The sequence below is a fragment of the Apostichopus japonicus genome, chromosome 4 (genome assembly GCF_037975245.1).
Source record: "Apostichopus japonicus isolate 1M-3 chromosome 4, ASM3797524v1, whole genome shotgun sequence".
Lineage (NCBI taxonomy): Eukaryota > Metazoa > Echinodermata > Holothuroidea > Aspidochirotida > Stichopodidae > Apostichopus > Apostichopus japonicus.
In genome coordinates this window covers 4,906,254-4,921,503 of record NC_092564.1, presented here as the reverse complement: position 1 = coordinate 4,921,503, position 15,250 = coordinate 4,906,254, and the positions used below count along the sequence as shown (strand labels likewise).

General features: G+C 35.7%; 1 protein-coding gene across 1 annotated transcript in view; it reads right to left on the bottom strand.

Moving 5' to 3' along the window:
* The window catches only part of LOC139966230 (uncharacterized), a 67,344-nt gene that overhangs the window by 25,027 nt on the left and 27,067 nt on the right, over positions 1 to 15,250 (bottom strand). Inside the window, exon 2 of the mRNA XM_071969054.1 lies at positions 12,723 to 12,845. Within this exon, the coding sequence (XP_071825155.1) occupies positions 12,723 to 12,845 (123 nt within the window). The remainder of the gene's footprint in view (positions 1 to 12,722; positions 12,846 to 15,250) is intronic.

Genomic DNA, 15,250 nt, shown 5'->3' with positions numbered 1-15,250 from the left:
GAACAACTGGATTTGTTGGAATTACACATATCTTCAGTTCTCGGGTGGTCTTACTTCATCCAGACTTCCTACAACCCAAAATACTCGAGAAGGTGACTGCTTGTAAGAAACCGCGCTGTCAAATAAGTTCTCACATGGCCACCGGTACCAATGTTACTACCCCTATCATGTTAAGTTCCCCATTAAGCCCCTTGTCATCTCCTGTGGGTCTAGCAAACGTTGTTTATATATTAGCACAACCTTTAGTTTAGAGTTACTTATAAAGACCTAAATTCTAGTCTAAATATGACTCAAAATGCACCATCTGACTCCTCTTTCTTTATTTTATTTCTAGGGGAAGACCCCTATACACCCCTATTCGAGCAGACTTCAATGACCCCAATACAGTCCCCTCCTTTATAAAATCATTCATTCGCTATTTGGCCAATTCCACAAAAGCTCAGGCTTTTACTTAAATCAATCCAGAAGGTGTGGGGGGGGGGGGAGATGTCCTGTGCACACCACTGACCTTTAGCGGTACCTTCTGTCAAAGGAAAAATTGATCCACGACTAAATATTTTACATTAATGGATTCAATTAGATTTACGTAAAGTTAGAAATTAGTCGCCACTAAGATTTACTGAAGCACCAAGACTCCAGCCAAGTTCAAATGCATTGATTTGTTGACAACTTTACTGGCTCGGGTCAGGCAAACTCTCAAAATATATATTGCTTATCCGGTTACATTGAATTCAAAAAGCAGAGTAAATATGTTTACAGGGTCATAAGTAATTAGTTCTACATGGTAAGGTAAACTAAGCCGATGTTACTGAAAATTACGTTCCATTAGCCTCTGATTCCGTCTGCAAATTATTTCCAGACACTGAAGGTCATTTTTCTTTTTCTTTCATAGTTAGACAATTAAACTTCTCCGTGTAAAAATGTTTCCACGTGGCTGTATAACAGTACATTGTTCACAGTACATTGATGATAATTAGTCTAGTTGAATTTCTCTTAAATAATTGGGAGCAATATTGTGTTAATGTGATATCGTCATAAATGCCGTACACGTAGACACCGTGACACACACACGTCTACACACGCACGCACTCACCCACATACATACTTTTGTGAATCTTTATCCGTGAATCCATATTTTTGTGATAATGTTTGTATTCAGTACTACTACTAACCACATTGATCTGGAGAGAGTGCAAATGCTCACTGAACTGTTTTGTAATTTAACCCGTTTCTTTTGCTTCACTGGGTTGTCCCTTGAAGCGATTTGAAAAGAGCCAGACACATTCATGTAAAACATTTTACACTGCTTTGAAGAATATCATGACATCACTGTAACTTGCGTCATTAAACATAATACAGCTCATTAAACACATCTTGCTTGCAAGTGGAACACTCCAAAACTTAAGAGTATGATCCTTGTTGTAGTAGGTAGCCTACTTCATACATGTGTTGTTTGCATGTCGCTGACAGGCTAGCCAGAATGTTTTCTTTGATTCGCTATTCATTTTACTTTTCCTTGCAACGGGACATATTTGAAAACTTATGATAAAAGCTATAACAAAACATAACCGTATCAAGTGTAAAACTAAACGATTGCGCTCACCGCATAATGATTGTGTAAGAAATTATTTATGCTCGTTCGAATCCATTTATAGGGCATTACTACATACAAGTTTAACGGTCAAAGCTGTACGGCATCCACGGTACACGTTGTTACCTGTGCATGTGATGTGTCTTGCTTAGATCTTTAACGCGTACGCACTATTTGTTACGTCACACATCCCCTCATTTGTCAGATTGTAATTTTTTCCAATAAACACTACCGCACCTTCAAATTGACCGACTGTCCGTTGCATTAATTATGAGTTTTGTGCGAGTATTTAATGTTTGGAAATTTGTAATGACGTCATATTCAATTTTTGGCTAGCGCCACCCGATTCCATGTCGCACGCTCTCTTGTTCACAATAATGAACTGTTATCGAATCGACATTTTTAATACCTGCGAATAACGGGTTGATTGTCGCAAGTTTTTGTTATAAATACACAATCTAAGACCTACTTCTCTCGGATGATGACAAAATACAGGGAATGAAAGAAAACGTACTTAATTAACGATAGAATGTCTGAAAACTTTCATGATCGGGTTTGGTACACTAATATACTTAAAGCTTTGAAAAGAAACGATGCCTCGTCGAACCCTGCTAATTTTCTTATTTATATTATTTTATTCAAATCAGTTTGAAGATAATTTCAAAAGCGGTTTGTTAGCAGCCAAAATGCGAATGCCAAATTGTAAAAGAACTTTAACGAGACAATCATATTTTGCTTGTATATACTTTTAACATTTAATCAATATGTGTTGCACTATAGCTTATAAAGTTTGGGCATTAACTTTGGTTACTCACTTAACACATCATTTTAGTGACGGTAAAATTTTGTTATCATATATAAATTTGTAGGCAACAAGATGGTGACGTAGTTGACGAACCGCGTTCTGAATTTTTTCCTCCAGTAGAAATATTTTGTTGACTTTAGGTGATAAACTCCCTCGTCGGTGAATATTTATAAACATACCTGAAGCTGATATTCTATCTTTGTTTTCAGTTTGTGATTGTGTGTGTGGGTGTTTCTTTCTTTCATGGAAAACAGAAAGAAACATAGAATGGATACATCAAAGCGAGAGAGAGAGGGGTGGTGGTGGGGGGGGGGGGGGCAGAGAGGGAGAGAGAAACGAGAAAGTTTTAGAATTTCGTTCGAATATCAAATTAAAAGTAGAACAATGAAGGTTAACTTGTTGAAACACGCGGTCATCAATTTTGCAGCGCCATCGTTCCAGTTGATCGACCGAAAAGACAGAGACGTCACATGCAAGTCACCTTGTAATCAAAGAGTAATCACTACCCGATTCTTATAGAGTTATCTGTGTAGAATGTTGTTATGGGTTTAAACCTGTACTAAATTACAGCTATAGGCTATGTTAAACTGCCTTATAGTTATGACTGTTCTTTGCAATTCGCTTTCACATTTTTCTTCCTTCTCATTTCTCTTTCCGAATAAACACATACTATAAAAAAATAAACTCATGTCAAACATCGCTTAATTGTCATTTTTGCTATCTTAAATTTGTTTCATACCGTTACTTCAATAATGAGTGTTACCATGCATGTTCAATCCCACAGCCGAGTAATAATTACCAATGAACGGTTTTAAAAGCCATGACCAGTTTTAACCAATAACTCAAGGCTATGAGAATCGGTCGCTATCACATACAATTCATATCGATAATGGATCACCGGAGCTGTAACTTTGCGAACGTCTTAATGTAAATGTGGAAAGTGATACGATCAATACTGTTTTAAGTAGCTTTCTATTACATATGGGTGGTTTTTAAGACTTATTTGAAATGCAAACATCATTCTTTCAGTTTAAGAAGAGAATGCAAGTAAATATATAGCCCATGTATCGTGATGCATTTCACAACCACTTAAGGGTATCAGTAATATTATTGCAGCCTAACTTTTCAGATCTTTTCAATAAAACATTAATGGCAGTGAGTGTTTTCATAGCGACGGACTGTGTAATGTATAATAAAACGGAATTCCACTTTGAGACAGCGAATCTGTGAACTCATATATTCGGTCACATAATAGTTCAGAGAACCTATAGATACATTTGATGCAATGTTATCATATTCTGTGAAATAATAACGACCTCAAGATATTCTCTAACTTCGTGACGTGTGAAACTGCAAAGGACGTGTAATACATGCAGTGTAAGTGAGAGCCCGGTGTTTACACAGAATCCCTCATTTACATATAGAACAGTAATGGAATACTATTTTTCCATCTTAAATTAAAGGAGTTATGTTATTTATTTCCTTAATTATTCAGATGAGAAGAATATATATATATATATATCTGTGTCCATCTGTGTCTATTTGTCCATATGTGTCTCTGTGTCCATCTGTGTCTCTATGTCTCTGTATTCATCTGTGTCTCTCTGTCTCTGTGTCCATATGGATGTCTCTGTCCGCATATGTCCATCTCTGTATCTGAATGTGTTCGTATAGCATATTTTCATGCAGTTTACCTCTGAGGAAGATCCTGCAAGGATCGAAACGTCAGGCTCTCTGACTTTCATGACATATATACACATATTTATGACAGATATGGCTCCTGAAATAACATCCAATTATCCCAGTTAAATTAACCCTTGTTTTTAGAATCCGAAGAACTGCCGCCCACAAATAAGTATATGTCTATATTCAATGTATAGTAGGCATATCCACATAGATTATACATGATATTTGTCAAATTTGAGCTAGCATTGGTTTAACTTTAATACATGCAGCGCCACACACCTAATATGAGAATTCAAACTTAAAATGGCGGCTATACTACCGTCATCAAGCAAGTAAACTAACAACCTGATTTAGCGTTGGCCTAATTCTGCGAAACTCGGTGTCTATAAGTTGCAAGTCAACGGTGGAATGGTAATCACGTTGTACATACCATTATAACAGCATAGAAGAAAATATAAATCAAGCAACATGGCTAATTACTTGTGACTTTACGTGTTGCACCCAACACAGTACAACCATGCACGGAAGTGTAAAAAATAAACAGTTAATTTTTAATGAATAGAACGTGATGTTTTAATGGTTTTCTAAATTGTGGTACGTGTTTCCAGAATGTTTGATTGAGTGCAGATGATCGCTTTAAATCAACTGGATGAATTTTCATTTAGAAAATTATTGATCGCTCGCAACTCGCCAATAATGCTTTACGATTTTGCTCGCATAGTTCCATGCAATAGTTAGAAGAAATGTCAATTCCATGCAATAGTAAGATAAAATGTATTTTCTCAAATTAGATATCAAACATAGAAGAAAACAAAGAAGAAGAGAGTCTGCAAGTCTGAAATGATCCTAAAAAGGTTTTATGATCATCAGAAGATGTGGCCAGAATGTCTATGGTTGTGGATGGATATATTTGCTAAATGTTAGTGCAATGCATGAGTGTGTTCGTATTATTTGCTTGAGAGGGCAATACATCCCCGAGGCTTCTAAAAACATTCGCTCATTGATATTGTACATCAGCAACTTTAGACTATTTGCAAGTTGGGAGATGCTGTGTCGCTTCAAATATATTTCCCCTTACACTTGCACAATATATCGTCAATATATTCTGTTCCCAAAATCCTCGTAGATGTTTTAAACTAGGCATCTTTACTCGCCAGCAAACAAATTTCTATCCGCTGCTCTTTGAAGGTATATATATATATATATATATATATATATATATATATATATATATATATATATATATATATATATATATATATATATATATATATATATATATATATATATGTATATATATATATATATATATATATATATATATATATGTCTGTCTTCAATTATTATATATATATGTGTCTTACTTCAATTATTGAGCCTACTTACATAATATAAAGAAACTACTTTCTTTTCACCTTTCTTAGCTACCTTCATACCATTAATATTAAAGCTTTAACATTCAGTTATTGCGGGCTACAATATGTTGATTGAGACAAATATGAGGCAACATTAATTTCATTGTTCATTCTCTACTCGGCGAATGTTGATAGCGATGCTAACTAAAATATTGAAAATCCATTAAAAAAAAAGCGGTTGTCTGAAAGATTTGTCATTGACAGAGAAACTTCATATAAGCGCATTAAAGTTTACGTTAGCAGAGATATTTGAGTGCTTTTAATGAATTACGAAATACCATAGAGTCATATGCCAGTGTTATTAAAAGAGGTTAATTCTCATGTCAGCCACGCGTGCGTAGAACCAAATGCCTCACATGATATATATATATATATATATATATATATATATATATATATATATTTATATATATATATATATATATATATATAGTGTGTGTGTGTATGATGTGTATTAACCGTACGGTAGCTAATATCTTCACGCAGATCATTATAGAGAAATAATTTTCAAATGAGCCAAATTACTTGTTTCTTCGGAAATATGCGCACGTGTGCTATATTGAATGCAAAATATTGTAAAAGGGGTGTTCGGGGGGGGGGGGGGGGATTAACTACACTGGAATACTTATTAGTTTATCACGATATTAAAGCGATTTATTAATCTGTATATATACCAGTGGCATTACTAGGAGCATACTGCTATCTTCACCCTACAACTGGCATTACCAGGAGATTCCTGTTATCTGTGTACTAAAAGTGACATTTCTATGAGAATACTGATATCTTCACCCTATAACTGGCATTAACAGAAGATCACTGTTATATTTGTACCAAAAGTGGCATCACTAGGAGATTACTGTTATCTTTACCTTTCCACTATCTTTACTAGATTACATACAGTTTTGCTCTATAGATGACCTTATTTACTGGTAACTTTACCCTTAACTGTTATCTGAGTCGCACAAATGACATTTAGTCATTACTTATAAGCTTTTTAAAGTGGAAAACATCGTTGGATGAACATCGGGAAATTTTGATAAACGAGGGTATTAAGATTTTCGATTATCTAATGCAGCCTTCTGCTAAGTAACTCGATAAGTGCAGTCGAAGGAAATACAATTTTATTATGTACGATTGAAATAAGATAGAATGCACGCTTCTTCGTCGCCTCTCTTTTAATACTTTTAAGCAATCAATCTCATAATTTATAGTATCATGCCCTTCACACAACGTCGTTTTAATTGGAAACATCTGTCAGGGCAGAACTGACGAAGTGTTAAAAAATACGTCAATATTGCAAACCACGTGATATGAACCTCCATGGTTGGTATACGTCTTCTCGCGCCATATAATGTCTGTCGCTGTATACCGTCATAAACTCGTTTCCGGTTTACTAGTTCCGGTTACTAGTTTTCAGCTGATATTTCGTGAGGTCATCCTCTCGTAAAAACCGTCGCCCAACATTTCAGCCAAGTATAATCAGCAAGTAGATTCAACAGTTAAAGCTATAAAATGAAGCATTCCAAATTTGTAGCATATTTTAAAAGCTGATTATTTTGAAAACAACAATGTCTATAGAAAGATTACTAGCACTCGAATTTTAATCCCTTCTTGAACTATGACATATCATGACTTAAATTTTAACGTACAGTACAGAACATATATAAACACTGCCGGTAAAGTACAAGCAAAATTTGCAAGTGCTATGATTGTGCAGCAAGAATATTTACAGTTGGGGAGTGGTAAGTTTTACACGATAAACTGCGGCAGCGGGAATTTCCTCGAGTTCTCGTATATTATCTGGGTCGGTATTTTTATCGGTTACTTTTTCCCGGGTTTTCAAGGTTTGTTTCGGATATACCTGGTATTTTCGGTTTATTCATTAGTGACAGATTGCAATACCGTCGGTTTGGGTATGAATGAAATTCCAGGTATACCTGGTATATCGATATACCGACGCACCTTAGTTCCTACCCACGGGAGAAAGGTCACGTGAAGACCACATATGCAAGAGATTTTTTAGACTAGAAAGGTTTGGGCTGGAAAGTTAACCTGAACATGTCATCCCCATTGCTGGCAATGAAAAACATCCTAAATACTTAAAGGGGCCGTTTGTTACCTTAATTTTCAAATCTTTGACATAAGGAGGTGCTCGAAGCTTATATGGGTCAAGTGGCTTGAAATATGATTTGTCCAAACTGACATTCAGCCCTGAGGCCTGTTTAAACGCCTACAGAGTATACTAAGAGATTCCATCAACGACTCGTTACTCCAATCTAGACAAAGAACTGTGTCATCAGCGTTTTTTGAGGACCTGAGTTTCAAGTCCAACAATAATAATAATACCTTTAATACTCTTATTATGAATATTTTTTTCAGTGTCAGAATCTCAACACAAATTATAAACAGATACGGACTCGGTAGACATCCCTATCCTCCTCCACGCTGAATGGGGGGGGGGGGGGGTCCAGAAGTAAAACCATTATAACAAACACATGCGTTGCAATTGCTGTAAAGATACCTTAACCGACATAGATTCAAACTTTCACCCAAATTAAAATACGAAAGTGTATAGAGTGAATAAACCTCCACTCGAGACATTCAAAAGCCTTAATTTTCAGAATCCAATATAAAGAGGAGACAAAGGGAAACCGATGTTATTTTTATCAGTTAATTCTATCAAATCCAAGAACGAAGTGTACATTTTCACCTATGAATCTATATACCCTTCATGAAACCCGATTGAAAAAAAGGCTGTAATGACTTTAGAGATAACACGTTTTAGCCGAGCTGCGATAGCCTTTACGCCTATATTTTATAATCAGTATTTAATAGAGTAATCGGATGATAATTTGTAACAAGAAGGAATCGATCCTTACCAGGTTTAAGATACCTCTGGCTTTCTCATTCGACAGGAAGTCTGTACGATAACTTAAGTTTAATGCTTCCACCCCCTTATCACCAATACTGGGCAAAAACTTCTTATAAAAATTTACAGAAAGGCCGTCGTTGCCAGGTGCCTTGTCATTGTTAAGTGACCTGCGTGCACCCGACAAGAGACACTTCACCCTCACAGGAGCAAGAATCGTCGTTACTTAATGCTAGATTTAGGAGCCCGTCAAAAAAAAAAAACATCTATATATGTATAATCTGAAGAATAAAGTGTGGAGAAATAGTTTCGAATTTCCTCTAAAATGTCATCTTTGTCGATTAACATCCCACCATGCACTATTAGTGGTGATGTCCTGGATAGGGTGATTTTCATTGTTACGTTTTTTTCCAAATTTAAAACATACTTTGTATTTACTCCCCCTCCTCCACCCATCTTGCTCTAGATATAATAATAGTTCCTATTACTCATAGAGCAACATTAACTCATTCGGGCGTTCCTTAATAGATACAATACAGTATTATATATGGTATTATATATGGTATTATATATATATATATATATATATATATATATATATATATATATATTTTATATCTTTTTTTAATTTTTTTTTTATATTTTTATGTTTTTTATTTTTTATATTTTTTATATTTTTTTATTTTTTTATTTTTTTAACACAGGCCGCAATAAAATGTGCCTCTAGCATAACACGAGTTATCATGCTATAAGACAGATGCATATAAATGCGCAATATATTCAAGTCGAAAACGCTATTATAAGCAACTGCACAATTCGGTTCGGGTGAATTGGGTGCGCAACTCCAGTGTCTCATTTTTAATGATCTTTCGCCGCAATGCCACGGATCTTTGTTATGAGAACATCTTCATGCTTGAGTCGCTCCTTGGCCCTTTCTTTAGAATAGGTGATACAATGAGTTCTAATTTCAAACTTAAAGAAATTTGCACTTACATGACTGATCGTTCCATAACGGTATATAAATAAGCTGTTACACAAGACTTATACATATCCCGTGTCATTCAAGAAGTCATTGTTAAATGTCCAATATCCTGTTCGTCTCTTAAAAGAATGAAGTTGGATCGACCTACTAATAATGGCGTGGTGGCCTGATTGAAAACCGGGGCAATTGGACATATTAGCAACAGAAAACAAACGAGTTATAGATTGCAGGTAAATCTAGCCGACAATGAATCCCGAGCGTGATATTTGAAAACCAAGTATATACTTTCTAATAAAGGTGTTTCTATATGTCTCCAGACATCAACCAACTTATACAATATTCATCAACGCTAGGCATTCCTCTCGAGCCCTAAAAGTTTGTCCTTGGGTTAAGCCCAACCTTATTTATATCTAAGTTAAAAACAAAATTAAAATCGCCCGCGACAATGATACACTCATTTATAGAAGGATTGTAGTTTACTAGAAGTATCTTTAAAAAACGATGGCGTATCAGTGTTAGGAGCGTAAATAGTAAATACACACCAGAGTAAGATTACAATTTCCGACACCGACGTCAGCTATAATATCCAAGGGCGTAGGAACTGGGGGGCTGGGGGCGCCAGCCCCCCCCCCAGTGAAAAATGTGGAGGGGCGGAAGTATCATTCCGCCCCCGCTTCGCAAGTCAGAAAACCCCTTTTTCATTTCCAAATGAGAAAAAAAATCATTTGGAGCACCAAATTGCATCTAAGGCCAAGTGAAAATACAAAATTAAGTTTACAAAATGGAGTTGGTGTTGAAGTGTGCTATATTGCACCAAATTGCATCTGAGGCCACCTGGAAATGCAAAAAAAATCCAAAGGGGAGGGGGACACCCCCTCCCCTTAGACCCCTCCGCCAGGCCGGCCATCAGTCTTCAGCCCCCCCCCCCACTCAAAAGTACCTTCCTACGCCACTGATAATATCTGCCGTCATGATGTGAATTTAATTTACAGATGTTAATACTTAGACTTGGGTCAATTAAGACGCAGCAACTCTGCTACTACTAAAACCATGCGAGCAAAGAATCTTCCGGCCTCGTTCATTATGCCATTAATTCTCGTCTCTCAAAGAAATATGTGTTTCCTGAATGAAACAAAATAATATCTGGGTTGCGCCTGCGCAGATAACTAAACAATTGCATTCTCTTGTGAGATTGCCTCTTGCATTGAAGGAAATCAACCGTAAACCGGCAGCCGTTAGAATGTAACATATTGAAGGTTGAGGTCGCTAGGCGAAAGAGAAATTCCTAGGAGAAGAATGTACGGTACTTTACCAAAACAAATCGATAAATAACAAATCACAATTGAAACACCGGAGGGATTAAAAGAAATCAATTCAAACGGACGAGTAGAGTTAACGGTGTGTATAAGTCAGTCAAAAACATCCAAATGAAACAAAAAAAAAACGACATCCATCCCAGATGTCGTAAACTGAAAGAAAAGCATAACGATATTGTGCGGCTTTATAAGTTACATCCAAACAATGTTTGTCGTGCATCAACACAAGGTAATATTTACAGAGAGTACCCCTTTAATGAGATACCGAGACTCCAATCGTATATCTAATTATTGTTCAAACTTAAACGGGATTCCATTTTGGCGTCTCCTTTACAACCTGTTTTGCAACGAAGCCGAGTTCCCTCATTAAAAAGTTCCTGGACTTCTTTTGACCACTTCCTCTTTTCTTAAAGGTCTACTTTTGTTAGGTCGTCCACAATATAGAGGTCTTTGTCTCGAAGGGCTTGCCTGTCGTTCCTCTTGACCTTGTCCTCATAAAAGGAAAACTTTACTATCATAGACGGCGCGTTGCCTTTCTTCCATCACGATGGGTCCTCTCTATTTTAGCTTCTGGGACCACGACTTGCCCTAACACCTCGGCCACAATTTTCATACAATCTTCTTTTGTAGTGGATTTAAGTCCTACAAGACGGAATTTATTCCTCCTGGAGATTCTGTCTTGCTGATTTATAGTCGAAGAAAAGTGAGAATCACGTGACTTTTCCAAAGCGGTAATTCTTGAAGCCAGTGTTTTGCATTTACCTTTTAGGATTATTTTTATATTCTCGGCTTTTATTTATCCATCCATCCATTCATTCATTTATTTAATGGGCTCTTTTCTTGTTGTTCATAGACTATGACATATAAACACTAAAAATCTTCATCTTTGGATGGATTGCTTTATTCAGTGTACACTTAGCTTTTATTATATACTCGAAGCTGAAACTCTAAAAAAAAGTCTTCTTACTGAACGGGTTTGAATCTTAGTCACGTGTCTTCCTTTGAACTTAGGCCTATATACTATTCCATTAAATGAGTTGCTCCCAATGAGGAAAATCACTCTCAATAACCAGCACGCCAACCTGTTTCCTATTTTCTATACTTGTTGAGGTTTGACATTGACTAAAGGCATATTATTTTGTTATCTTTACGATGGCATAATATTTCTTCAATCTTTTCAAGTTCGATCGTGACAGTCGTTGTGTTTGGATGATGGACACGAACATGGTATCGTATACAACGTCACAAGTTGATCATCTTCCCTCCCCTCGACTGTCAATCATTTCAATTAATCTCTGTTATGTTTGCAATGGCACGCTTCGCTAATTGCTCCAGTGTGCTTTCGTTGACTTTGAAGAACTATTTCTTCTTGACATTTGGAGTAATCAAATTCGCATTCTCTCATCTTTTTATTATTATTTAATTGACGCTAAGTTGCTGACGTAATGTTATACAAACAAATAAAACATACATAACTTATATGTAGGTTATCTTAAATGACAAAGTAATAATTTCCGGGTTTCTGATCTACTTTAATCTAACCTTTCAGACAAAGACGTGACTAGATGTCTTTCAGTTTACCCTACAACCAATAGAACTATGTAACATGCGATGCATGACATAACTATGACAGACTTACAGTACGAGTACAACAGCATGAGAACGAGTACAACTATACTACCTCTCTCTCTCTATGGGTACTATTTCGAGTGCAGGGATCTTAGTGATAGTAAAATATCTACACTTGTAGTATACTAGATATTATTATATTTATAGATTTCCAAAATGGCAAAATATCTCTACACAAGAGACATATCATATGCTGTACGAGCAAGCCGTATACAATGTGGACATGTGCATAGCACGGAATTTCCTGTAACAATGGATTCCGTTAAACGTGTAACCCTACTCAGGCTGGGATTTAATATCAGCATATATATATATATATATATATATATGCTGATATTATTCTATATATTATATAGGATTCTTTAATTTTTTTTAGCATGTATTCGAAAACGCTTACAATACGGTACCGAAGAACTGAAGTGAATTTACCTTAGCAGCGACCGTAGATGATTGTAATAGAGTCGCGGCCCATGTCCACTGAGATACAATGGTGGTAGCAGTGAGACCAAGAGACACTTGTCCACCAGCGTCGAAGTCAGTGTCTAACATAACCTGCATAGGAAATAAATCAAACGTAGTTTCTCTAGTAAAAAAACCTGCATGAGAAAATATTCACAAGGGAACCTGCAGAGAACCTGAGGGATAGGATAACCTGCATGTGGAATGCATTAAATATATATAAAAAACTGCATGAGATATCCTCATCGTGAATCTGTATAGCAAACTGTATGCATGGAAATACATATAAGCATGAAATACAACCAGCGTAACCTAACTTGGAAGTACATAAAGTAAAAAAACTGTTTAGTATAACCTACATGAGACATAGTGAAATATGTGTTGCACGGTATATTGCATTCGAAATACATACAACCAGCTTAACCGTACCTGTACGGGAAGTATATTAAAGAAAATTATATAAAATTCTCTAGTATAACCTGGACGTGAAATATATTAAATAGTGCACTACGTTTAACGTTACTTGAAAGGGATACACTATGAAATGTATTTCACATAGTTTACACAATAATGAATTTAGCCTTATGAGAAATACGCACATGAAATTGTAAATCTCACATCACCTACATGAAATAAAATACAATGATATGCTTACAACATAACCTGGGAAATACATGCAACAATGATAAATACCTACATATAGTGTATCCCCTGAATGGGTAATACACACAATAAAAAGTATCTAACACTATTTGCATGATATATACACACACTAAAATGTATGTAACATCACCTGCATGAGAAATACACACAATAAAATGTATGTAACATCACCTGCATGAAAATACACACAACAAAATCTTTATAGCATATATAGCGTAGCCTGATAGGGTATCTATATACGACATTGAAATATATCTAATGTCACCTGCATTACCTGCATGGGAAATGCATACACCTACACCTAGCGTAACCTTGCGTATTACAATATGCATGGGAAATACACAAAAACATGAAATGGGCCCATGATAACTTATACACACCTACAACATTTTTAATTTTAAGAGAAGCTGAATCATATACGACAAAAAATAAACGTATTCTCAACCAGTACATCATTAGCTATCTTCTTTTCTTTTTTTTTGTGTGCGTGTCTTATTCAGTACTCCAGCGATTGATTTATTGATTAAGCCTTCACCAAAATGCTGACACCACAAAAAAAAAAAAAAAAAAATCGAAAATCTGTTGAGACTAGAAATCATTTGCTGCAGCTGGCTTATACGTGAAATAGCCTATTATTTCCTAGTCCCCTTTCTCAATATCCTATTATTTTTGGGTGGTATTGACACAATTCCATATATGTAATAGATACAATCTTCTTCTTTTACATTTCTCTTTGTATGCTTGTTTAATATTTCGATTTTCCTTGCACTGTCAACCTATGCGGGAAACAACGAAAGCATAACCCTGGTATTATATTGAAAAGAACAAGGGCGTTATACTTTGCGTCTAAAATATCAATAAAATGTACTTGAGTTCAAAATGTGTGTAATGCAAAAATATGATGCAAGAACTCAACATGAATATAAATAATTATCGATATTGTCCCGTTAACTTCCCCTTCAGTTTTGCCTCTCTCATAAGTAAGTATAGGCCTACACTGTACGCCGAGATTTTGTCAACGTTTAAGACAATCATAAAAGTATGCACAAGGACAATTGCAGAGTGTGCCAAATATTTATTCAGGCAAGTTGAAGGGAAAAATATAAAAACCACCATTCATTTTCAGAGAAAAGATCATGACTATAGAAGACAACATATAGAAACCCGAAGAAGCGCTCGCTCGCTCTTACCAAATATTGACCCTCTGTAACCAATATCTTCACGGAAGTTGTAAGCTAAAGGCACAGCAGTAAGTTATGTATGTTTTTTTTTAACGATGGCTGCATAAAGAGGTTTCTGATCCAGGAAGCAATAGCGGTTTTTTTTTCTGTTAAAGAGCGTGTGATGTATTTATTGATACATAGATTGAAAGTTGTTAATACATCTAAGACGCAGCTACCGCAAACTGTCATTAAAAAAAATCTAATAAAATTGTAACCGATCTCGATTTATTTGGACAGTAGTTTATACAAAAGACGTTGGCTTCAGCTTTTATGTTTGTTAAATGAAAAAGAAATTTGACAATATTTAGAAACTATATAGCCGTCTCCAACGTATAGTGCCGTATGTTGTTTCGTAATATATTTACCTGGTAATATTTGTCATTTCATAAGTTCAACAGCTGTTTCAAGTTTGTGTTTGACTGTAAAGTACTTGAAAACTTGAAAACTTTACTGCTAAGTTGGACAAGTTTTGTGATACATCGCTCTTTGTATACCCGCGACGACCCTCTTGATCCATACAGAGCACAAAGTTAATTATTTTAATTTGTAGACTAAACGTGTCACTTTTCATGCCAACAGTTTGCTTCAAGTAGTATCTCTCGAAATTTACAA